This window comes from Ctenopharyngodon idella, chromosome 24 (genome assembly GCF_019924925.1).
Source record: "Ctenopharyngodon idella isolate HZGC_01 chromosome 24, HZGC01, whole genome shotgun sequence".
In the NCBI taxonomy this organism is placed as follows: Eukaryota; Metazoa; Chordata; class Actinopteri; order Cypriniformes; family Xenocyprididae; genus Ctenopharyngodon; species Ctenopharyngodon idella.
In genome coordinates, this window is record NC_067243.1 from 17,054,226 (window position 1) to 17,081,604 (window position 27,379).

General features: G+C 37.5%; 1 protein-coding gene across 1 annotated transcript in view; it reads left to right on the forward strand.

Annotated features, from left to right (window-relative positions):
• The first annotated feature begins 7,238 nt into the window (after positions 1-7,238).
• tafa5b (TAFA chemokine like family member 5b) overlaps positions 7,239-27,379 on the forward strand; it is a 57,367-nt gene continuing 37,226 nt past the window's right edge. The window contains exon 1 of the mRNA XM_051884961.1: positions 7,239-7,722. Within this exon, the coding sequence (XP_051740921.1) occupies positions 7,614-7,722 (109 nt within the window). The 5' untranslated portion in view covers positions 7,239-7,613. The remainder of the gene's footprint in view (positions 7,723-27,379) is intronic.

Below are 27,379 nucleotides of genomic sequence, written 5' to 3' on the forward strand. Positions count from 1 at the left end.
AACACCTGTCACAGTTAAAAACGCTTACGCTACGTCCTATGGAAAAAGCTTAAATGACGCAACGCCAGTTCCATTTTTCCGTAACTTGAATACGGAAGGCGGTCTGGCGGAAGCTAGATATTTTACTTCATAACTTGTTAAATATGGATATTTTTTTACACAAAGCATCGATTCGCTTCAGAAGGCCTTTATTAACCCCCTGGAGCCGTGTGGAGTACGTTTATGATGGATGGATGCACTTTCTTCAGCTTCATACTCGTTGGTATTGCTCACTGCCATTTTAAAGCTCAGATGCGTTAGAATATTTATTAATATATCTCTGATTGTGTTCATCAGAAAGAAGAAAGTCATATACACCTAGGATGGCTTGAGGGTGAGTAAAGCTTGGGGTAATTTTCATTTGAAAGCGAACTAATCCTTTAAGACAGGTGAGTGTTTGCGAAACCTGTTTGAAAACATTGCAAGTGGCGCAAAAATGCACTTCACCTTTAAAGTCTGGACTTTTTAGTGTAAACATCAATAACAGCTAGAATAGAAAGTGACATGAGGGCCAGATAATCGTGTTATTTTGTTGTTGAAACCACAATACAGTACTGTACGGGTGGGACTCATGTTGACGTTATCCACCTCCAAATTTAGCTCCATTATTAAAATGACTATAATCCATCAAAGCGAATTAGTCCTGCGCATGGTTTTACTGTAAGGGAGGGACAGTTCACAATGAGGACTTTGATACATGCCATTAAAATGACGACTTAAGGAACTTGCTTTATGGTTTCAAAAGCTTTACAAAATAAAAGTGAATCTTTCAGCAGTTCAGTCTGGCTAGCTGAGGTTGTTGGCCTCAGATGCCATGACTGATTTATGAGGTACCGACTGCCTCAGTGACCGCCCACTCCTGCACTTCCTCCATCCCAAACAAATCAACTTCTCTTTATTCCACAGCCTATATCTGATGCTTACAAATTTTATTGTTATATATTTAGCCTATTTATTATGTTACATATATGTTCTTTATTTTAATATATTATTTTATAATATTTTAGTATGATGTTTCTGTTCTGATACCAGTGTTGTTTTGAATTAGCATTTATTTTTCATGTTAATTTTATTTTAATTTTTAGTAATTTAGTTGTGTACTTTTGTCATTTTATTAATGTTTTTTTAAATATTGCTATTTAAGTTATTTAATAGAAATTAATAAAATTATGTAATTTATTTTTATTTCAGTTTTAGTTAGCTTTATTTATTAATATTATATATTAATATTTAGTTAGTTTTTATTTATTTATTAATAATTTTTAGTGATTCATCTTAAACTTATTTTAGTTTATTGCCAAGGCAATAATTCTAATTTTCGTTTAAATTTTTTCAACTAACATTTATATTTTATTTCAGCTTTATTTCAATTAACAGAAATGTTTTTAATAGTTTTAGTTAATGATAATAACCCTGTCTGATACAAATCTCAGTGCACTGGTTATACTAAAAAGCCACTATACAAACTTTACGTTATTCCATCAGAATGATGTTTATGTTCCGATATAAATCTTAGTGCTCTGGTCACACTGTTTGGTCAACTGTTGTCTTATATTTTTCTTTTAGAGCTCACCCGACTTAACAGCTTTTCAGGCGCAAAGGTTACTTCGGACCTTTCAGCAGAAAATAATGTTCCTGGCAATACAAAGACCAAGGTTGATCACTGCCGCTGTGCCCTCCAATTGTATGAACACACATCTAGTGCCCTGCTGACACTCTAGGAGAAAAAGGACTGATAAGAGTGAAGAGATAAAGAAGAATGGCAGCTAGGAGGGTCCTCTGGGCAGGCAACCAATTACAGATGACAGCATCAGATTGTGTGTGGTCTCTTTCACCATCAAAAGACAAAACTCCCTTGACAACTGCCCACAAAAGGACCAAGGACACCCTGCTCAAGACATGGAGGAAGGAAGAAGAGCATTTTCTGGACTGTGAAAAGTTCTCCTGAGTCATTTGTCCATGGCAGAAGGTCTCTTCAGGCTTCCTGTCCCACTCCACTCAACACCAAGAGAATCTTTGCATAAAATTCTAAGAGTAGACAGTTCCTATTAAAGGTGCAATAGGTGATTCTCTACAGAAACATTTTTTGTTATTCTGGCTGAAAGTCTCCTCATACCCTGATAGCAATCACTATGTTAAACGGTCTAAATGTATTTTTATAAATATAAATTGTCTGTGGAAGGCATAGGACCATAAAATGTCCATTTAATTATTTTATTCAGGCTACCTGCCTGTCAACGTATGTTTTTACATACCCTCGCGCACCCTGTTCGCGCAGACATCATACGTCATCAGTGCGTTCATGCTATGCAGAGTTTACAGACAGACCTCAGTCACAGAGCACCACAAACAAACAGCAGCCATCTTTTACAGTTCCTACCTGAATCAAAACAACAAGCTTATGCTGCGTTCACGGCATAACGACTGTAATTAAGAGATGGCAACCCGTGTCGTTCTAACCGGAGCTGTACTGTCAGACTTGAAATAATGCATATCCATGTCAGCAATATCAACTCCGAAATGAATCTGCAGCAGTCAGGTACAAGCTCGCTAATGGCGCGTTTCCACTGCGTGGTATGACTCGGCTCGGAATGGCACTGCACGGCTTGCATTGCTTTTCCACTGCAGTCAGTACCGCTTCAAAATGGTTGGGATTATAGACTGATCGTTATAGTTGCGCCGCCTCTACTGCCAATAATGCTGGTAGTGACGATTCTCTCTGACCAATCAGTGATCTGCAGTGTTTACACGGCACATTTTAGTATCGGTACGGTACCGAGCCATACCATGCAGTGGAAAAGTGCCAAAGCGAGCCGTACTGAGCCATACCATGCAGTGGAAAGTTGTTTACGTTCATTATTATTGTAATGTTATGTGCTTTGAGACATGAGGTAGTTTAACGCTGTCTCTTGTGACGCTTTGCCGAGAGCAGCTGTGTGTGTGTGGTGTGCGCGTTCATGTGTTTTGGACAAGGCGTGGCTTTGGACGGCGATTTGCAGGGAGGGTGGGATTGTATACTTTCAATGCTAGCAGGCTAACGTTAGCGTTTCCCAGATCACCTACTCTACCTTTAACACCCGTTTGGACAGAAAAACAGAAAGACCAGACTTAGTTATCAAAATATTATAGCGTACTGTAATTTAATAAAATGTTTGCTAGTCCAATGAGTGCTTTGCCTTTGGCAACAGTCTGGGCCACAGTGGTTACAATTTTAAGTAAAATTAACCTACAAATTGTTGTCTATCTACATTAAGCTAGGAAAGAGAGAAAACTTTAACATCGGAACATTTGAGAGTGTTTTAGCGCTATGTTCAAGGATTAAATTTAATGTAGAAATAAATAGGCCAAGTTTTAATTTTCATGAATTTTGCAATACAAATAGATGGCACTTAAAAAGCAAGAACGCCCAGACTTTAAAACCTCGGGAACCAGATCATGTAGGCCTATGTCATCTTCCATTCGACACGCTACTTCAGTATAAATGGCTTTTAACAACGCACTTTATGAAATAATAATAAACAGGGGATACAGGAATGGTATTATCACTCCCCGTTATTTAATTCCAAACGGTCTCAGGATAATAAACAATTTAGTTTAATTCAAAACAAGTAATGAGAAAGGAACACAAGCGCAATTAAGTCCAAGCTACACAACAATAATAACAACATAACTTTCAGTAATAACTGGTTGCATAATCATGTTAGATTCATTTCTACACGCTGTATGAAGACATACTTCCTGTCAGTCAATCGTGCTTAATCCATCTCATAAGCAGAGTGACAAGGACCTTGACTGCTCCCTCGGGTCCTATCAGATCGCTGTTGTGCATCCTCAATCCTTCTTGTGACACACGTTGCTTTGAAGGTTCCTACCTCTTAAGTGGCTGAGTAATGTTCTTCTCTCATGACATCTCCTTGCCCCTTCCACTAAACGCAGTATATTGTCTCCTCACTGAAACCGCATGACACTCGCACGCATAGACAAACAATTTTGATACGTGTCCTGAATGAAAATAAGTGGAGTAGTCGCTAGTGAAACTTTAATGAGCTGTAAAACAAGAAAATACATGCCTGTAAGAAAGGAGTCTGGGCTCACTCACTATGTTACAGGTACTAACTGTGAAAGAGAAATAGGAATTCATGGTATTATAATACGGTCAGCTTTTTTCTAAACAATGAGAAGAGGAAAGTTGGTGCTGAAGGTCAATCTCAACACAATCTCATTGCAATTCATGCAGCAGCTTTCATTAGCCAAGGACCATTCAGAGGCCTTTGACTGACATGTAAAGCAACCAGTCACAGTTTGTTTTGTTCAGAGTCATGTTTAGGAGTCGATGTCCCTACAATAACAGACTGGTGTGTAAAACTCGCGAACATATTTTATAGAGTCACATTTGTAAACACCACGGCTTTCTTCTTCCATGAGGGGGTTTGGCTTCACAACAGCTTTTTTTCCCAGGGCGGACCGTTAAGGAACGTGATACACACGTTTCCCAGAAATCCTGTTCAACCAATCAGATGACGACTTTGAAACTCCTGAAGTGTTTCCAATTTTGTATGCCATATGCTTCAGACATTCAGCCAGCGGTCTGTGAGCATGATGCCTGATGCTGAGACTAGAGAAATTTGCTGGGCAATAAAGGTATTGTACATTGTCAATAGCATAGTGATGCCTTATTCACACAGAAGTCACTTTCAAACCAATCAGCTTTCTGTTGGTTAGCATGGCAAATTCACATGAACACAAGCGAAATCTGTGCGGGGAACTTTTTTGCCCTCATGCGCAACTCCCGATCGTGCAGATTCCAGTTGAAATGACTGGGTTTTGCTCAAGGGATATGTAAATGTGACTGCACTTTAAAGGGGACCTATTATGCCCCTTTTTAATATATGTCTCAGGTGTCCCCAGAATGAGTCTGTGAAGTTTCAACTCAAAATACCTCACATATAATTTATTATACCATGCTGTATATGCCCATTTTTGAGTGGAAGAAAAAACATGCTGTTTTTGTGCATGGATCTTTAAATGCAAATGAGCTGCTGCTCCCCACCCCACTTTCCAGAAGAGGGTGGAGCCTACAGCTTGTGCCTCAGATACTCTGCCGAAAACTAAAACATCTGTTTGGTTTTGATTATCATCTCTATCGCAATCACGCTCACGTGACATTGCAGTTCTTCTTCATCATTAAAGTTTATTATCTGCATGCGTCTTAAAGCCATATCAGTCTAAACTATTGATATATGTTTTTCTGAGCGCACAGAAAGCTGGCTTTCAGACAGCGCGTCCCGTGAGTATTAAACTAAGTTCTCTTTCACATCTTATTGCACTTAAAATGTAAAAATACACACAAGGTTATGTAAAAAACACACAAAGTTCACATAAACACAGTCGGTTATGTCTGTAAACGTAAACAGCAGGGAAAGAAATCGCTTATGTGTATTAGATCTGTGTATTAAAGAAAAACAGAAAATAACTCACTGCTCTTGAATGAATAACTTTAGTAGCTTTAATAAAAATACATTTCTTGAATGCTGATGTTAAATGCTCTGGCAAGGAGATAAACATTGCAGACTGTGTACAGCTCACTGAGAGCACGGTCTATGCTAGTAGGGCAGAGTCGTCAAAAGTCATGGGCGGGGCCTAAGCAATGTGATGTCACATTGCTAGAATCTGCAAACGGCTTTTCTGAGACACTGCTTATGATTTATTGGGATTAAAAAAGAGGACTGGGTGGATTTTTACCATTATAAGGTGGTTGTGTACGGACACATTTATGTTCAAACACCATGTAAAAGTGAATTTTGCATAATAGGTCCCCTTTTATTCGTATGAATTCGTATGAGCTCTTTCTTACATTTGCGTACAATCTTGTTAATGTCTAGGTTGGGGTTAGGGGTGGACCTAATTCTTACTTTTTTCTGAAAATTGTACATTTTCATATGATTCACATCATACAAATTAATATGAAATCGCCAACTCATGAGTTACACTTTGAGGGTCTTGGAGAGCAAGGATTTTGTGATCGAAAGGCATAAAAAATTATACAGTTCGAAATATTTCTTCTCCTTTCCTTCAGCAGACCGCTTTGAAGTAGTTGTGATTTCCCTTGGGAATGGCCGGGGGGCCAGGGGTGGACACAGAGGGGGTTTAGAAAGAGGTGGGTCGAGGGCTGTCTACTATTGTACACAATCATCTGAGAAGCCCAGCAACCCAAGCTCTAGGACTATGAATTATAGACACACGCCAGACATCAGCGTCTACTCTTTGCCCCAGGAACCCACCCACACTTGATCTACTGATCCTTCAAAGGGATGAAACTTAGCATGTCATAAATAAAACCATCAAACACCGTCATCTCTCACGTGGATGACGTAGGAAAACAAGGCTTTCCCATGAGTAAACCAGTGCTGAGGGCTGACTTAATTAGATCGTAAATTTTCCACACTGCATTAGTATTTGAATCCCATTTTTGTGACTAGTCAGGTTCATCTAAACGGTTTAAATATTATTTACAAACAACACTTTTCCTAAGTGCTAAATTAAAGAGGTTTTCATTTCCTCTGGTCTCTGCTTGGATATTATGTTGGTGTCCACAGCTTGAGGTGATGTTGAATTCAGAGGCTTATCGCTGAGAAAAATGCTACGTAATGTTGTGAATACTAACATGCACACAGCAAGATAAATGCATAGCGGGTCAATGACAAATGCAGATGTCTGAGATGATACACAGGAGAAATCTTTTGCAAGTGCTAAGTTTAAGAAATGGAGTTTTTATCTTCATATTGGTTTCATTTCTTAAGTGATATTTTCAACAGAATTCTTGATTTAGTGGCTCTAAAATGTCAGGTGGCATCAAGTAAAAACTGAAAAACTTTCCTTGCATCTACTTGATCATTATTAAAAACATATTTTCTTTAAATTAAACACACACACACACACACACACACACACTCTTCCAGGAAAACATAAAGAGGTGTATTTAAATCATTTTAAGATTTTATCTAGCCTATTTAATATGACCAGACAAATAAAATACCGTCGCTGACCCATGTATAGCTGGAAACAGAACATTTCAGTCAGGAAGGCATAATTTGACTGCGCTTTATGGGGGAAAATAAGCACAACAATCGATTCGCTCTCTTCTCTGAATCAAAAACACCTTCACTTCAGTTATCAAGCACTTTTCTGTAGTCGCCAGATGAAACGGCAGCAGCGCTTCTCTCCAACTCAGCTTTTAGGTAGCCTATTTCTTTTTCAAGTTTATACGTTGCAGTCTTTTTTTTTACCCCCTAACTTCTCTCTTTTTACGTTATCTGTCGGTTAGTAGCTCTGTGAGACATGATTTAGCCTATTTTTCTTGATCGTTTTACCTTGAACAGTCTCTAACGCATCGCTGATCACGTAGGATCTTCTTCATTTGCAGTCTCATTTCAGTGCTTCTCACGGATACGTTCGCGCCGTTTCTCCCTAGTTTCTTTATGGCAACTTTGAGACGAAAGCCGACGCGTGAATAGCTGCTGGCTATATGAGCCTGATTGGAGGCTAATTTGACTGGAGAATTGAGACTGACTTTGATGGCTTCGCCCTTTAGGAAGAGGACTAGGCAGCGGGATGCGTGGCTGACGATGTCCTCAACTTTCTGGGTTGTGGTGCTGTTGAGCGGTCTGCTGATCCTGTACTGCGGTAAGTAAACTGCTCCTCTGCCTTATGAATCTTTAATTTATTCCCATAACTCGTTGACAATATAATGTAATTGCGAGTTCAACAGCAATAATGAGCTGGTTATGTGATAAGCTCGATATGAAAACAGGATAAATCAAAACGAGGAGTTGTGGTTAGAGCATTTAAGCCCAAGTGCTGTTAGATCGTTTTTAGACATTAATTTCCCCATTTTTACCAAAGATAGATAGATAGATAGATAGATAGACAGACAGATAGATAGGCCTAGATAGATCATTTTTAGACACTAATTCCCTAACTTTTACCAACAATAGATAGATAGATAGATAGATAGATCATTTTTAGACACCAATTCCCTCACTTTTACCAACGATAGATAGATAGATCAATTTTAGACATTAATTCCCTGACTTTTACCAACGAACGAACGAACTAATGAACGATAAATAGATAGACAGATCTTTACACATTAATTCCCTGACTTTTACCAACAATGGATGCATTGATAGATAGATAGATAGATAGATAGATAGATCATTTTTAGACACCAATTCCCTCACTTTTAGCAACAATAGATCACACTAAAAAAAAAAGAAAAAAGGTGCTATATAGCACTAAAAGTGGTTCTTGGCTCGTAATCATAGGGGAACCACTTTTGGTGCTATGTAGCACCATATCTTTAAAGGTGCTCTACAACACCTTTGTCAAATGGTGCTATGTAGAACCCATAAGGAACCCATAAGAGGTGCCATATCGCATTTTATTTCTTGAACAAAAATGGTGCTAAACAGCACCAACAGTGCTTCTTTGGCCCGTAAAGAACCTTTAAAGGGGCTTAACAGGTTCTTTGTATGGCAGTGGTGCTATATAGCACCTTAACCACCCCAAAGAACCACTGAAGAACCGCTGAAGAACCATACAGGGGCTTAACAGGTTCTGTATACGGTAATGGTGCTATATATGTGAAGAACCGCTGAAGAACCACTGAAGCACCAAGGGAATGATAGATAGATAGAATGATAGATAGATAGACAGATATATAGATTTTTACACATTAATTCCCTCACTTTTACCAACAATGGATGCATAGATAGATAGCTAGATAGATCATTTTTAGACACTAATTCCCTCACTTTTACCAACAATAGATATATAGATAGATCAATTTTAGACATTAATTCCCTGACTTTTACCAACAAACAAATGAACGAACAAAGGAACTAAGGAATGATAGATAGATAGATAGATTTTTACACATGAATTCCCTCACTTTTACCAACAATGGATGCATAGATAGATAGATAGATAGATAGATCAATTTTAGACAGTAATTCCCTGACTTTTACAAACGAATGAACGAACGAATTAACAAACTAACTAACGATACATACCGTAGATAGATCGATACATAGATAGATAGATTTTTACATATTAATTCCCTCACTTTTACCAACCAACATTTTCTACAGTCTATGCTACTTGAAAGATAGATAGATAGAAAGAGAGAGAGAGAGAGAAAGAAAGAGAGAGAGAGAGATGCCCATACAGTCACTACATTTAACTTAATCAAGTGCATTCCCTCTATATGACTAGATTACCGGTCTTGTGTTTGGGGACTCAGGAGTCAAGCCCCACTGTACTGTGGCTGTCCCACTGCCTGAGTCTTCATTAGCGTCGTGTTGTCCTATTGATTCCATCTATAGCACTGCATTTAGTTAGAGGACACAGCAAAAAACAGACACTTCCTCCCCAGTGGCCTTTCAGCAAATGGGCAAAACCTCTTAATCAGTTTTATTAGGGGATGTAGCATTTCTGGAGCAGACACCCAGAGTCCATTGTAGCTTTCAGAAGGGCTGTATTCTTGTCTGAGTCACCATTGCATATTGACTTGAGTACATTAAAATCTTTAGTTCTTCCTAAGACAGGCCAGTAAAAGGAAATCTTTATTGATTGCTCTGCAGAGACAGCATTCACACACCCTTTTACCCCCTCAACAGATTTTGGGACTTCTAATGTGGGGGTCTAAGACAGCCAAATCATTTCATTAAAAGCAACAAGAATCTTTATCAATGTATTTGAGCTATTTTTCATCTTTTAAAAGCTAGAAAGCACTAGCACCACACTAGAGTCCATAACTCACAATAAGCTTGGAGACAGGCCATCTGTTCATTGCATACAAATAATACACATAAAAAACCAACCAAAAATCTGTTTTCTAACCAGCAACTCTAATGCTCAAAACAGTTGAATCAACCATTTCTCTGCATGACACTGACCGCAAATTATTCATACTGAAAATTTGTAATATATTGAGTGGTGTGCTGAGTCAGAATACAAAATAATGGGATTTTAAGAAGCCGTTATTCCAGAGCTGACACACCGTACTCTTTTAATCCGTCTATACTGTTTTCTGGCTTTTGAAAATCAAGTTATGCAATGGCTGTGATGACCAGCGGAGTGCGAGTGGCTCTTGACCTACAGGCTCATTATGAAGAGCACCTATAAGCCGCTCATGATGAAGTACTTGCATGAAAGCTGCCATTTATTGTTTGTATTTCTATAAATTTACCATGCTGTGCAGGCATGTGCTTTATTATGCATGTGATGAGGTAGTATGAAGACCGCTATCATTCTTTTAAACTTCCTTTCAAACAACCAAGCTTAAAAATTGAATTTCTAAGAACATTCCCTTCTAAAGTGCTTATGAGACATTGGATCCCTCTGTCGACACTCACTTTTCAAGAGCTCTCATGAGGGGGATCTTGGAGTTGCTGCTTTAACATTTTAAGAGCATGGATGGGATTCATTAAAATGGCTATTCAAATGCAAAGGGTGGAAAAGACTCTCAAAGTAGTTGAGCAGCTAGAGAACCATAATGTTAACTTTGGATTTCTATTACTTGAGCTTCAGCACCCAAGTGAAAACTGAGGCAGGTCATCCAGGAACTCCTCACACTGCTTATTTAGAGAGATTTGCAAATAACAGACACGCAAAGTTCCCATTTGTATAAATAAACTATTTTGAAACAAGCACAAGAGCACTGTTGGGGCAGCTACTTTAAAACTAGCTTGCTAAGCTAAAAGCTCATTTAAATAGACTACATTAAATAGACAACAAAACATGTCAGAAACATTGTATTTATGAGTCAAAGGCACATGAATGCCACCACAAAGTCATAATTCAAGTACAAAACAGAGGATTTTCTTCATTGTTAAAAATCTTGTGGGTTATTTTTTGTAGAAAAGTTTTATCGCCGTTTTGCTTTATTTTTGCTTAATTACGTTGTAATTAAGATTTCCCAACCCTTAATTACGAATTTCCCAGGAGGACTGAATGCACCAAAATGACTCACTGAATCATTCAGTCATTCATTCAAAAAAAATCCAAAATCTCATACTTCCCTACTATATAGTAAGTGAAAAACAAGGTGTGAAAAGAAGTATGTCCGAATTCACAGTATAGTAGGTAAAAAGTTCCTGGATGACCTACTACTTCCTATACATTGAGGCCACGGGAAGGGATTTGTGAATGGCAGTGAAGCGATGCATCTGACGGTGGTAGGTCACATGATAATGACAGCATGGCACATTCATACTATATAGAACATACTTTTTTAGCGGCCGTAAAGTAGGCCTAATTACGCATTCAAAACTTACTCAAGAGAGTATGCGATTTTGGACGCAGCCTTATTCATTCAGGGACGAAATAAGCGACTTTCTTTGAGTGAGTCATTGAATCATTTTACTCAACCGATTCATTCAAAAACACTGAACAAAACAAGTGAACGGCTTTATGGATGAGTCACTGGCTGAATCATTCAGTCAACTGATTTGTTTAGTCAAATGATTCATTCAGGAATTAAACAATGAATCAGTCTTAGAATCATTCCCTCAACTGATTCCTAAGGAATGCATGAACACCTTTGGGATGAATTAGAGCGGAGACTGTGAGCCAGGCCTTCTCGTCCAACATCGGTGCCTGACCTCACAAATGCGCTTCTAGAAGAATGGTCAAAAATTCCCATAAACACACTCCTAAACCTTGTGGAAAGCCTTCCCAGAAGAGTTGAAGCTGTTATAGTTGCAAAGGGTGGGCCAACTCCATATTAAACACTACGGATTAAGAATGGGATGTCATTGAAGTTCATGTGCACGTAAAGGCAGACATCCCAAAACTTTTGGCAATATGGTGCATCTTGAATGCAATATAAGCGACTTTGGATAAAAGCATCTGCTAAATGGAAGTGTTTTTTTTATTTTTTTCAGTTACATGAGCCATCTGAATGAACCAAATCATTAGAAAGAACTGAAATGAATGAACAGTTTGGACAATTTAATTCCTAAATCAGCTTTCTTAGTTGTACAGAGTTGTATACACAAAGTAACATTAAAAAACAGCAATGTAGAGTTTTGACACACAACACCTCTACTCGCTGCAAAAAGTCGCTTGTTACTGCAAAAGCTTAGATGTTTTCAAAACAATGGTACAAATGCCACTACTGAACAAGATGCCAACACTGTACAAGAGGAAAAATGGCATAGTCAAGGAACAGTGTGTACTTAAATGAAGCATAAAGGAACACATACATTTATATACAAAGAGCAAAGCTAGTCACTTTGAAGATGAGAGAGCACAAAAGTACGCCTTGAGAAAAATTTCAAACTTACAGGACTTGACAAAGAAGTTTTTTAGTTTGCAAAATACTGAACGCCCAAGGCGCTACTCCACTGTGGGGGCAGGACGAGCTTTTTTTCCTCTGAAGGAAGCACCTTCTGAAATAAATAATAATACTAAAACTGGGAAACAGAGAAAGGGAGCAAAAAGAGACAATCAAACTAAAGTAGATGGGAGAATTTTTTTGGTCCAATGATTCGTAGCCGAGGAAATAAACAACTTTGGAAAAATAAACAAGTTTGATAGCAGCGCCAGGAAAGAAATATGAAGTCTGGTGTGCGACAACTAAACGAGCTGCTATTTTAATAAAGCCGGCGGATAATGAAGCCCGCTCAATTAATGTGGTTTATGGTGTAGTTCTTTTTACCCGCGTTCCTCCGAAGCTTCCGTTCCAATAATGCACTGACACTGAGATACCTTCTACACTTCCACACAAGCCTGTGATAGATCAATCAGTCCGTTTGTTTGCAAAACCTATTGAGGGTGAGAAAAAGAGCGAGAGAGATGGAAAGAGAGAGAAAGAGTGTGTTTACAAGAGCTCATTCAACGGACACAGGGGAAGAGAAACCCTGAAGATATTTATTCAACTGGAGCAGTGTAATTCCAGCTGATACATTCATACATTTTGAAACATGGCTTTGTTAAGCTTCATTGGCTGTCTCTGGGAAACCAAATCTCTCTACTGCTCAATTCCTGAAACCTTGGTTTCTTGCTTCTGCTCTTTTTCTCGGGAGCAATAAATGTTAGATTGTATTGGCACTATATAGTCCCAGCCAAATCCTATTAATATGTGTTATATTAGGTTTCTCGTGGCAATATCGAAAAGAATCTCTCTCATTCCTGACATTCACCCTCCAAAACTTTCAGCGGGCGTGGTTCATCATCCGCAAATATAATACTTTCAGAACCAAAGCATTGTTACATTTTCGGACAGAAGGTCAACGGCGTTTCGCGCCACATGTAGACCGCAGCGTGTCTGTTAGTGACTCTCCTCCCTGCCGTCTGGCAGGCCACTCTATCCTCAGATTTGTGCTCTCCCAGCTTAACTAAATCAAGTTCAATTTGAAAGCAGGAGACGTGCCAGAAGTGCCATTGTGTAAGTCTTGAATAATGTAAAGCAGCTGATGCCTTTGCTTGTTGCGGAATCTCTTTGTGGCTCAAATAATTTAAGAAAAGCTTTCAAGAATCGCTCTTGCGGCAGCGTTGGAATGCTTTCTCCGGTCTCTGAAAACAAATTGTCGCATGCAAAGAGCCTGGCTGCCACCAAGGTCATTTTGTTCATTTATTCATATTTTTTAGCCGCATCCTTTCCAAGTATTTGTCGGTATTGACTGCAGACGCTACCTGCTTGTTTATAATCGGCCTTAACCTCAGGTCAAAAGCTGAAACGGTATCATTACCCTGCATTTCGTACTAATGCTTGCGACGGTATACATCTACGTTCATTTTTCATAAGCTCAATGAACGTTGCCAGAAGTAAACAAGAAAAATCACTTTGTTCTGGAAGTTCCTCCATAACCTCTGACATGCATTTTATTAATTCACACACAAAACTGAACAGAACATAAATACAGAGGTCTCGAGACGTGTTCAAAAACCTGTTTTAAACCTGAAACAGTGTCATAAACTCAGGGAATGGGATGTTTAAACAAATTGAGACATCTGCTTATGGGTCAAAGACAAATAAAAGTAAGGATATTTTTAAAAATCTAGATTAAAACACAAGCCAAATTCTTATACACATACTCTTTGTATTCCTGTTTGTTTCATATGGTTATGAAAAACTGTAAAAAATGTGTTTTATATATAACATCATATATCATGATGGCTTATATCATGACTTTCCAATTAACAAATATCATTAAGTTTTAAATGGTGCTACACACATTACTATGGAATTAATGGCCTTTTTCAAATTATTTGTTATTTTAAGAGATTTTACTGATCCTGACACACAGACATGACTGTCTGCTGTAGGGGTCCTTTCTATGCCATCATTTCCTGTCCATTCTATGACATCATTTCCTGTCTTTGTTTTGTTTGTCTTTCTGCATGTTGCTTGCACTCACTAAAGTGTTTCAAATATTAATGAGCAGTAAAGCAGTTTTCTTAAAATGTTTTTTCTTCAGAAATCTCTGAAATATGATCATATTACACCAAACTATTTAATACAGATTTCTTTTCATGAATTTTATTCTTTTAATGAGGCTTTTTCTGCATTATGACATAAGTACAGTTGTGTAAACCTGATTTTTTTTTTTTACTGTACACCCCCATAAATAACAAAAGGAATTTATTAAAGAGGTATATTCATGTCATTATGTGTATGAATTGCATTTTAACTCTTTCCCCGCACTGACAAGATTTTCTGTCAATTATGACACAACACTTCCCACGCCATTAACAAGGATTTCCGGCAATCTGTGTTTTCACTGTTATATGGTAGGGGGCGCTGTTACATATCTTCTGAAATAATAGTACAGCATCTTCTGGACCAAAAACAAGTGAAGAAAAAGATCTGCGAAACCAGAAGGAGTGGATAGAAGTTATTTACGCACAAGTAAGCTAACGTGATCACCAAACGTTAAACAGCATTTAAATCAAAACTGCCTAATGTTAATGAATGAAATGTCGAACCCATGAAGAGGTTTAGGACTGTGCAAGATTTGGGGGTGTTGATGGACACAAACTACTTGATCTATGTTTTGATTATTGTCCTGAATCCGATCCGGACAATACTCTCACATACTCCCATACTCTCTTGAGTAGGTACTTATTTTGAATTAGTAATTACTTTGCGACCGCTAAAAAAGTACATTCTATATAGTATGAGTGTGTGTAGTATGAATGTATTCTGGACTTACTACATTCGCTATGTTGACATTATCACATGACCTACAGTCAGTTACGTTGCTTCACTGCCATTCACAAATCCTCTCCCGTGGCCTCATGGGATAGAGAAGTGTCCATCATATACACACTTCAGAATCTCGCCGGAAGTAGTAAGTCATCCGGGTACTTTTTTCCTACTCTTTTATGAGTACTTCATTTGTCACATACCGTTTTTTGCCTACTATATAGTAGGGAAGTATGCGATTTCGGATGCAGCCGAAGTCTTTTACCAAAATCAAGCGTATAGCGTTAGTTCTGGCAGGTCACGTTAGTCAAGCTCGCATCAGCTGATTCACACTGACCTATAGGAATACGACGCCTATCACCACATTCGTATATATATATGGTCCATTCAGTATTATCAGCAGCTTTACCGCATTGTTCAGGAGCTAATTACCCTCCTCCGTCCCCAGCTTCTCCTTTGTCCAGTCAGGACTTGCCCGTCTGATATTTCTTTTGATCAAACTCCTTTCTTCAATTATGTTGTTACATTAATTATTGTCATTAAGAAAATTAATGATATTGCAATACTTGTTTCTGTTCTGTTTACCCTAAGGCGGGTTATCGCTGCTCTCCCTGCTCTTATCCATGCTAGGCTGCATGGATGGGCAGGGAGTTTTTGCCCAGAACAGAACCATACCGCCAATCTAAACTGCCAGTCATCTTTGACGATAGTGATCCTGACAGAAATGTGATTTTCTCAGCTTTATGTTACAAATGATTCTTGTTTTTTATGAAACTTTCCCACATTCAAGTGTTGATAAAAAAGAATGAATGATAAGCTAGAATAAAATGTTTTTTTTTTGTTTGTTTGTATAAAAGCAGAGTCTCTGTTCTTTCTTTTGATGTATTGAGTGTTTACATATTCATACAACAAAATATTCTGGAGGCCATGAAAGTTTTGTGAATATGATCAAAAATGCTGATGCTCGATGCCAACTTTTTTATAAAATGCTGGCGGGAAAGAGTTAAATAAGTTGAATAAATGAATAGATTCAGAAAAAAAAATGAGCATCATTTCACTGACCTTTATATAGACCAATAATTAAAAAAATGGCATGTCCTGAGAGAAGTATTAAAGGACACACACACACACACACATACATTCACACCTTTTCAGAATTGTTTCTCCATCTCCACTACTGAAGGGCAGATGCTTTATGATTTGCCTTGAAACAGTTCTCGTGTGCTTTGCATAGCAACGACGGGAAACTGGTATAAATTCCGCACTGAATATAGAATGAATGTATTCCCATCTGACCTGTGGGCAGTAAAATTCATAAAGTGGCCCATCTTTTACAAGCACGTTAACTTTTTTCTCCTTTCCCTCTCTCTCAATTTGGTGGTAATGCTGCCAACAGTTTGAGAAAATGGAGTTATCCTCGGTGGAACGCCTTCTCGTGATTACATCTCTGGCCTAAACAATATTTTAGTCAAATCTGTATTTCATTTTACTGATCCTTTACAAGATATTAGATTTTAATAAGCAATCTCTTTTTCATTCTCTTTCAGTCACTGCACATAGAATCATCTGACTGAAGGTTTTCAGCTGCATGTCATAGTGATTATTTTGGAAATCTGCAGTTTTTCACTGTATCGAGTGATGTATCACTTTAGAAATGTGGTCACAGAAGTTGTCTATGTTTTGACAAGCTAAGTGAATACAGCATCACAACTTGATAATCTACCCCTGCATCATTCACACGAAAGCCTTTTTAAGCTCGGTTGCTTGCCCACTACATCTTGTCTGAATGATTTATCCAAAACGTTTGTCAAAAACTGCTTACTATCCACATTTACGCTGCTGTGGACGGCACATTTGAATCTGTCAATAATTAATTTCACACATGCTATCCATTTCATAAACACTAGCTACAATGGTGCATCACGGTCAATGGGCAAAATGTTAGTTCTTTCAAATCAATACTGTCTATAAAAATACTGGCCTGGCCTGCAAGGAAAACACTTCAGAACTAGAGAAAGATCTGCTTTTCCACCCTCATGCCCTTTTTGAAACCACCAATCTGTCCTTTAAACAGACCAAGGCACTGCTGTTTCACTCAGTAAATATTGACTTTACACATGGAGTCATTTCTTTCATGTATTACCTATTGAGCTCTATAACTTGACTGTGTTGTAATTAAAGGATTAGTTCATTTTAAAATGAAAATTACCCCAAGCTTTACTCACCGTCAAGCCATCCTAGGTGTATATGACTTTCCTCTTTCTGATGAACACAGTCGGAGTTATATTAATAAATATCCTGACGCATCCAAGCTTTATAATGGCAGTGAACAGGGGTCACAAGTATGAAGCTGAAGAAAGTGCTTCCATCCATCATAAACGTACTCCACATGGCTCCAGGGGTTTAATAAAGGCCTTCTGAAGCAAAGCAACGCGTTTGTGTAAGAAAAATATCCATATTTAACAAGTTATAAAGTAAAATATCTAACTTCCACCAGACTGCCTTCTGTATTCAACTTACGAATAAAGTCGTCGCGTCAGTTAAGCTTTTTTTCCGTAAGTTGAATAGGGAAGGCATAGGATGTAGCATAAGCTTTTTGAACTGCGAGAGGTGTTACACTTTCTTCATAAGTTGAATACAGAAGGCGGTCTGGTGGAAGCTAGATATTTTACTTTATAACTTGTTAAATATGGATATTTTTCTTACACAAACACATCATTTCACTTCAGAAGGCCTTTATTAACTCCCCGGAGCCGTGTGGAGTGCGTTTATGATGGACGGATGCACTTTCTTCAGCTTCGTACTCCTGATCACTGCCATTATAAAGCTTGAATGCGTCAGGATATTTATTAATATAACTCTGATTGTGTTCATCAGAAAGAAGAAAGTCATATACACCAATGATGGCTTGAGGGTGAGTAAATCTTGGGTAATTTTCATTTGAAAGTGAACTAATCCTTTAAGCAAGTGTTTTATTCTAAAAGGGTAAAACAGACTTTCAGAAATGGGCAATAAGTAGGATGAGATTTATAGTTTGCATGAGGGTGTCAACTTGAAGTTAATTGTGATAATTGTTTCAGAAATTAGTGCAAAGCACTCTGGAAAATGGCTCTAATGGCAACATTCATTCAAACAATATTAAAACTATTTAAAATGAATATTTAATCCTTAATGCATGAACTACTAAATCACAAGTCTTATAGTCAGCATGAAACAGAGTTGCGATGGTCTTTTCTTCCCTATTGTGGTGTATACTAGTGTAAAAGGCCCTTTCACACCAAGAACGATAACTGTCTGTTTATTCTAAACTTGCGCGCTGCGGTTTCAAAGTGTGTACAACATGTCATCGAACATGTTTTTGCTGTTGTTGCACTTACACGTTATGTTTCGAGTGAATCTAGCTAGTGTAATCGATATAATCTAACAGTGAATTTAGCTGTCGAAATCAATATAGTGGAATAAAAACAATGCCTAGTCTTTTTCACTGCAACTTCAAAGGAAGCAAGACAATTTTGTCGAAACTAGCGCTGGATACCTGAGGTAATTTTGTGTTATATCGTTAATACTTCTCACCATTTATTCCGAGGGTATGACTGATTGTTTTCCATATATCCATTTTCTTTAAAGTATCCTTGAAAAGGGGGTTTGACTTGTCAACAGTGGTGGATTTTTCTGTATGTCGGTGATGAACTTTTCCACAATTTTAAATGCGCGAACACTTAAATTAGAATGGATTCTGATTGGTTGTCAGTGTTTTATCGTTCAACAGCTGGAAAAAATCGTTCTGAAAGTGATCCCAACGATATCGTTTCTCTATATCGTTATCGTCATAGCTGTGGTGTGGACAGTGCTATTCTTTTATATGTAGAACAATTTTTAGAACTGTATCTTTATCGTTATCTTTATAGTTATCTTGGTGTGAACGGTCCTTAACAGCGGCTCGAACAAGAATATAATGTTCGTCCATTTTGCGAATTGATTAGATGGCTATTGGTCGATCTCATGTGAGTGACAGGTTTTCCCGTCCTCGTGCCAGTAAATATGTCATCAGAGAAGAGATGTCGTTGCAAGAGGGAGGGGAAATTATTTTAATTAAAGATTATGAGGGCACATGAATTTTAAAAAATAATGTGCATGGAATAATAATCCAACTTAATTTAACACCATCACACCATGAATAGTTAAAATGTCTTTTAAAAAACTGTCCACTGCATCAGCGAGTTGAATATAATCACAATAAAATATCAAATTAATATGTTTCAACTATACAAACTGAGTTTAATATTTTAAGCCATACTTGTATCTGATAGGGGAATGAAAATGTAGTGCACTGCAGGAACCATGACTCTACAGCTTTACACTGGCCTGTCAGACCATTTCTCACTTCCCTTCTCCACCTCTTTTTGAATCACAATGTGAAGACTGGCCCAAATTAGTCTGCGTAGATTGATTACAAAGTCTTTGTGGGCAGGCGAGAGAAGAAGAGCCCCTGCCTTCTTATCACTCAACGTATCTGGACTTGTCAGTTTCCCACCTCTCTTTGATTGGGATCTCTACTATTGGCTTTTCTTTCGGACTGTCTGGGAGTAAAACTGTGAGGCTAAATCCATTTTGATTACCTCTGACAGAAACACATCACTCACCGCCCATATCAAAGGATACAGTTACAGTTTCACAATGTGGTTTTAAATATATATGGTTCCACATTAGCTAAACAAGAGTCTGAGATTTGATGCCATATGGATCAACATATCTTGAATCCGGGGAAAAAACATTGCTGAAATGCAGCAGATTTACTGGAATGCATATTGTGAAGGCGGATGTCACATTTAATGGGATTCATCCAAATTGGATTGCACAACCCAAACTGTAATAAGGATGCGCTGTGCAGTTTAGACATTGGTTGGTGGTGGAATTTCCTTAAGTGTATCAATTTCTTCTCTTCAGGCTTCTTGTATTTTATTTGGTTAAAATCTGTCTTGACTAATTATGCTGAATTGGAATGAAGGTTTCACACCCTAGAAGCCACGATCCTGTGGTTCGAACACCTGTCAGAGCATAAAGTCTTACATCTGCACATCAGCTTTAAATCTGATTTTGAGAGCTATTTCACCTGCTATTCATTGGCATTCTGATAGGGTGCTCTTTTGTCTTGCGTTAAAGGTCTAGTTCATCCAGAAATTCTGGCATTATTTACACACTCTCATGCTGTTCTGAATCTTGTTCTGAAAAAAAAAATTCTTTACCCAAAAGATGAATTTTTGAAGAATATTCTGGCCACATAGAGAAACTGAATGATGATGATTGGAGCTGTGAAGTTTCAAAATGACAAAAAGCACCATAAAACTATCATATATTCAAGTTCTTCATAAACAAACAAACAACAAAAAGTCCAACTAAAACGTTTCAGAAAAAATGTTCCATAAACAATGTATAAATATTGTTTCTGTGCTAATGTTTTTTGAGAACACTAATAAATACATACCAGACTTGAAGAACCATTCTATTATCATTACTGGAATAATGTTTCTTAACTTTGAGAGAACCTTTTCAGAACGTTAGTCAAAGTTCTGAGAACGTTCCCTGTTAGCTGGGATGATAGCTTTGTCTGGCAAACAGTCATTATTAATTCAAAACTCTTTTCAATGATTAGACATGAATCTCATGCATGTTTCATGAACAAATTGTTCTTTTAAATCTGATCCTTTCAGTGAATCAGTTGATTCAGTTCACAAATCTAGTTTGGGCGCTGTTTCCGATAAAGCTCTTCAGAGCATTCAATACAATTGTAAGGGAGGATAGGGTTAAGGAGGAATGTCTTGATCCCAGTAGGGGTGTCTATTAGAACACAGAGTCCAGGACTACAGTTCCATTTGACCACTTTATTCATCTATTGAAGCAAGTAGAAAAGAGCAAGTGAGCAGGGAGTACATAATGTGTGGTTTCTGGACAAGAAGTTGAAGGGTTAGTTCACCCAAAAATGAAAATAATGTCATTTATTACTCACCCTCATGGCATTCCACACCTGTAAGACCTTCGTTCATCTTCAGAACACAAATTAAGATATTTTTGTTGAAATCCGATGGCTCAGTGAGGCCTCCATAGCCAGCAATGACATTTCATCTCTCAAGATCCATTAATGTACTAAAAACATATTTAAATCAGTTCATGTGAGTACAGTGGTTCAATATTAATATTATAAAGCGACGAGAATATTTTTGGTGCTCCAAAAAAAAATAAAAATAATGACTTATATAGTGATGGCCGATTTCAAAACACTGCATCGGGAAGCTTCGGAGTGTTATGAATCAGCGTGTCGAATCAGCAGTTCGGATTCATAACGCTCCGAAGCTTCCTGACGCAGTGTTTTGAAATCGGCCATCACTATATAAATCTTTTTTTTTGGCGCATTATTTTCATTTTTGGGTGAACTAACCCTTTAAGAACAGAAATACAAAAATTCAATAAAAATAAATCTTATTCAGATTACACAAGCAGAAGGTACACAATATAAACAAAGGATAATAAACTTAGGCCTATATCAAAGACTTTATATATAGAAAGACAGTGCCCTTGTATTTTTATGAATGGGAGAATGAACGCACAATATGGCGGAATAAGTCCCGCCTTCTAAATAAGAGCCAATTGCCGATTGGTAAAGTCATTGCATCACTGCAGCGCCCGTTAGAAGCTCCGGTTCCTATAGAAACAGTCAGACTCGCGCTTCCTATAGAGACGCAAACTTAGGGCATTAGCTTGATCCAGTCTGAAAATGCTGTTTTTTGTCATGATTCAAGCATTTAGAAACAAAATTTATGAGACAGTCGTTGTCATATTTCATTGGTGATTTCAAATATGAAATTTAATCGAAAGCTTGCTGAACAGCTTTTGAGAATTTGATTTTTCCCCATTCAAAGAGATTAGAGCTGCACTTGCATGCCCGAGAGGCGTTTCAAAGATGGCCGCGGAGTGAAATGAGTTGTCTTAAAGGGACTTTGATTTAACTGCACAATGGCTGCTAAAAATGACAACAAAGCCAGCAAAGATTGCAGTTCAGTCTCCATGTTGTTTACACAGTCATCAAGGATACGCAGAGCGAACATGGGCAGCCACGCCATCGTTTTCAAAAGTCTCAGTTTTGGTCCGTTTATACTGAAAAGCAACCCCGGCATTTTCAAACTAAAACAGGCTCTGCAGCATTTTCGAAAGTCTCCGTTTTCGAGTGTCGAAAACGCCGGAGCAGTGTAAACGGCAGGCATAACCGTAGTAAAAGTTATGTGTTTTAAAACAAAAACGCACTAGTGTAAACGGGGCCTTAAAGGGACTTTGCTTATATTTCTCCTGAACACACACACATTAAAAACATCAGACAGCTCCAAAGTCTCTTAGTCTATTGTGCATCAATGCAGGCATTTATAAATCAGGACCATTAGCACACAGCTGCAGTGATTGGTTAATTAACAGAGGGTGTGTACAAATCAATAAAAAGTTAATTGAAGAGAAACTAGGACTGGACAAATGAAATTGAGGTATCTCAGTAAGGCAAACCAGGAAAAGGATTATAAACAATGACAAAAATAAAAGAAATAATCTTTAATACAACAATCTTTTTTATATGCTTTATCCAAAACACTCTCATTCTGTTGAATTGGCAGCAAGTTTCTATGAATTCAAACAATCTCAATTGCAGGTTTTTGTTTGATCTGCTTATGCCCCACTGAGGGTTCGATTTAGGGGTTAGAGATGGACCTTCATGCTAAAAATCATAGGTTTTTGCACTAGTGAAATCATACAAATTCGTCAAATCGTAAAATAGCTATGTTTTCTTATTAGATCTGGTTGGCTTTTCCCAAAATGCAGTTTGTTTGCGCTACTTAAGAGTTTGTTCATGACGTGCTAAAATGTCACATTAGAGACCGAACATCATTGTACTTTATTATAACTTTTGTGTAACAAAAAGATATTTTGAAGAATGAAAACTGCTTTTGTCCATACAATGAAACTCAATGGGGGTCCAAAATAAACCAACTGGACATTTTTCAAGATATCTTCTTTCTTTTGTTACACAGAATAAAGTAAGTCATACAGGTTTGGAACGACATGAGGGTAAATGATGACAGAATTTTCATTTTTGGCTTAACTATCTCTTTAAATGAGTAGTATTTTGCAGAACATTATTTTACAGAATCATTTTCTTGCTCACTTGATGTGTGTTTTCTAGATTCATCAAGGTAGCAGGTTCCCAGGGTCAGTGAAGACGGTGGTTACACTAAGGCCCCGTGACTGTTCCTGACAATGACAAAGATATTGATCATAACGAGACTCACCATGTCGTCAGGCGTGTTGTGGAGTGGAAACTGCGCTTTAGGGACATTCAGCAGTCAAGCGGTGGTCTTTGCTTTGCTCCCCCAGAGTGTTGCAGTGATAACGCTGACAGAAATGCTGCATAACATTACGGTGCAGGTGAGAGCGCCCTTGGCTCTCAGACAGGAAGATGGTGTAAGTCAAGATGCGTTAATATGTTTTTTTCCCCTCTATATTTTTACCCTGCCTCTAAAGCACATTAGCACATATTGTTCTTAAAATATCCTGAACTTTCAAACATTCAAACTATTTTTATACAGTTTGGATCTCAAGTTCAACTGATTCAATGATCCAGTTAACAGCTCACTGCAGGGGAAGAATCTCATTGAATACGGACTTAAATTTCCATCTGTTTTCACGTAAATCTATCATTTGACGTGGAACATAGCAAAAGTGGTATTGACACTTTGGGTAGAGTGGGGGAAAGTGCCCCCCAGGGGTAAAACGTCCCCCTACTGTCTTTCCCAAAATAACCACTAGATAAAGTCAAGATACATTTTTGTTGCAACTAACATTGACAAGAGTGATGTAGAAGTATTTACAGTGAAGCTTACACTGGTGACGTACCTGAAAGAAAATGGATTTCACTGTAAATTATAAAATTTTCAGCAGTAAGAAAAAAATGTTTTAAAGCTTGTTGTTTTGTAGAACATCACAGTAATATATGAGAATAGTAAGGCCTGTAGATAGGGAGTACGTGCAGTGTGGATTAAAGGTGCAGTGTGTAAATTTTAGGAGGATCTATTGACAGAAATGCAATATAATACACATAACTATGTTTTCAGTGGTGTATAAAGACCTTACATAATGAACCATTATGTTTTTATTACCTTAGTATGAGCCATTTCTATCTACATACATCGCGGATCCCCTTACATGTTAAGTCGCCATTTTGCACCGGCATGTTTCTACAGTAGCCCTAAATGGACAAACTGCTCTACAGAGCGCGTTTGCTTGACTGGCTGCTGTCTCAGACGACGACATATTTGTCCTGTGTTGGTCACCGTAGCTTCTCTATATTGCAATTCGCAACCTCACCACTAGATGCCGCTAAAATTTACACACTGCACCTTTTAGGAAAATATAATTATATTTTCAGAATAACAAAAAAACATTTTCAAACATAGTCTGTGGGGTAAAACGTACGGAGCCCCGCACGTGACATGCAAGAAAAAAAAATTAAATTGTGCGCACGATTTACTAATTCATTCCCCCGATTTACTAAATCGTGCACACTATTTACTAATTCGATATTAAATTGAGGGAACGAAATTGTAAAGCGTGCACAAGATTTAGTAAAATGAGGGAATGAATTAGTAAATCATGCGTACGATTTAGCCTACTATTTTTTTCCTGCATGTCATGTCCGGGGCTACGTAAAAACGCCCCCTGCCATGTGGGGTAAAACGCCCTCTTCCCACTATCATAATTACTCTGTTCTGAACATCAAATCCTTTGTTTTTCAATCAAATGTAATCTAACTAGGTGGTTGAATAAAAATATTTGGACTTTATATTTAAAAATTACCTCAAGTTAGCATCAGGTAGCTAGTTAGCTAGGACGTTAGCATCAACTAACAATATTTTCCAACTAAAATATTATAATTTTGTAAATCATAATTATTGACTATATTCTTTTTAATTTTAAGCTAAAACTGCCTGTACTTTGATTTTGCGGTAAATGTATAAAGCAACTTGCTTTGTCAGAGTGGGGGCATTTTACCCCACCTGTGGGGCAAAACGCCCCCCCTTGGTACAAATTGAATTTTTGTTAAAAATCTAATTTCATGAAAACTCTGGACATTTTTCATACTTGGTTTATAATTTATGTAATTGTCACTAAAACCATGATAGCTATTCTGGACACATTTAACTTTTGTTTCACAGAAAAAAATGTCACAGTCCTTAAGGGGGGCGTTTTTTCACACCCTACCCTACTTTTATGGTGCTTTTTGTCATTATGGAGCTTGACGGAGTTTTCATTTTTGGGGATGCTTCTAATGCTCTCATTAGCATGAGATAAATGCTTAGTAAGTAACCTTTCTCATTTCAAATCTAAAGTTTGGTGCTGATGTTCTTCTAGCAATCTGTTTTAGAAGTTAAATGGATTTCTGATTCCAAATCAAAGAAAGGGATTTAGATAAAAAGGGCAAACAGTGGCTTGTCCCTGCATTGATCTGAGAGATTAAGTCCATGAATTGAAATGTTTTTCAGTTCAGTTTAAGCTGTTTTTTCAGTGTGTGGAATTTCAACAATTGTTTAATTCACACTGTTTATTTTTCACGATAACAGCTGCTAAATACTTGATGAAAACAGTTCAAAAATAAATATTCACACTCAGGTTTGTTTTCCATGGTTTGCCGTCATTCACAGGTCTTATTGCTGGAATTAGCTTGGTGTGATTTTTTTTTTGTTTAATCCACCAAAAATAGCAAACAAAATAGGGTACTGGGTCTGGCTGATATTGTTTATATATATCGCGGCAATATTGCTTTCCAGTGTCTCCTCTGAGACGTTGCAATTACTATGGAAAACAAATGTAAAAAGTAAATAAATGAAAGTAGGTTTAATAAATTGGAACCGTGTCTATTGTCCCGCCACATTTTTTCATACAGTACCTCCAACAAACACTGCAGAGTCAAATATAGATATTCCCCTTAGACGAGATGGAAATTGAGAGATAGAGCGGGAGGAAAATACTAGATCTGTAGGAGATATATTGGCAACACAGGGGGAACATGTTATTATAGGGCAGGATATTTCAGTAGCAGCTTGACTTTGCAGTGGTGCGGTATTCTGAACATATTTAATTGGGTCCCCGCTGATTGATTGCCATTCTTCCACTGAAGCTCGGAGTACGTGAGAACAATATGAGAATATGATGGGATGTCATGTGTGGACAGATGTACTTGGGGGTAATATGAAAAGTGACATTAACAGCAAAGAAAATGGATTACTTTTAAATCTGAATATATGCATTAAAATAGATCATTATTAATTATATCATCAAGAGACAAAGCAAATAGCTATCTATCACTGGATGAAGCAGTTTTAGAGTTTAGGAAAAAAACCGAAAACTAAAAAACTATGAGAAAGCAAGTCTACATATACATGCATTAAATGTGAATGTTAATTTAGATTGTGTGTGTACCTAACCTCACTGATCCAGGGGGATTGTCACTGTTATAAATAGCCTGTACTGTAAATGGCTTCGGATAAAAGCTTCTCCTAAATGACAGCTTGATATTTACTTTCTTGCTAAATATAAATCTGAACATCAGCATGATATTTAACGTTTCCTATATGTAATTACCTACATCAGATGGATATCAGATGGAAAATGAAAGACACCAATTTTGACCTGCATATGTAAGCTACGGAGTACCATGCAAGCCATTTAAATTAAAATTTATTTATCTATTTTTTTACTGTATATATATATATATATATACACACATACACACACACACACACACACACACTAGGCAATACACTCAAAAAATAATTTCAGTTATTTAAGTTCAGTTTATTTAAAAAATCATTATCATTTAACAGCACTGTATTAGGTTTCTCATTCAAACACAGTTGCATTGTGTTAAACTGACTTGAAACAGTTATGTTTTGGCTCAACTTAATATTTTCATTTTGAAAGAACATGTTTCAATTAAGTAGACCAAAAATAACATTTGATGCTTGTTCAGTTTACTTAAGTAAATGAATTTAATCCAGCATAATTCTTTTCATCCACTTTACTTAATCTATTCGA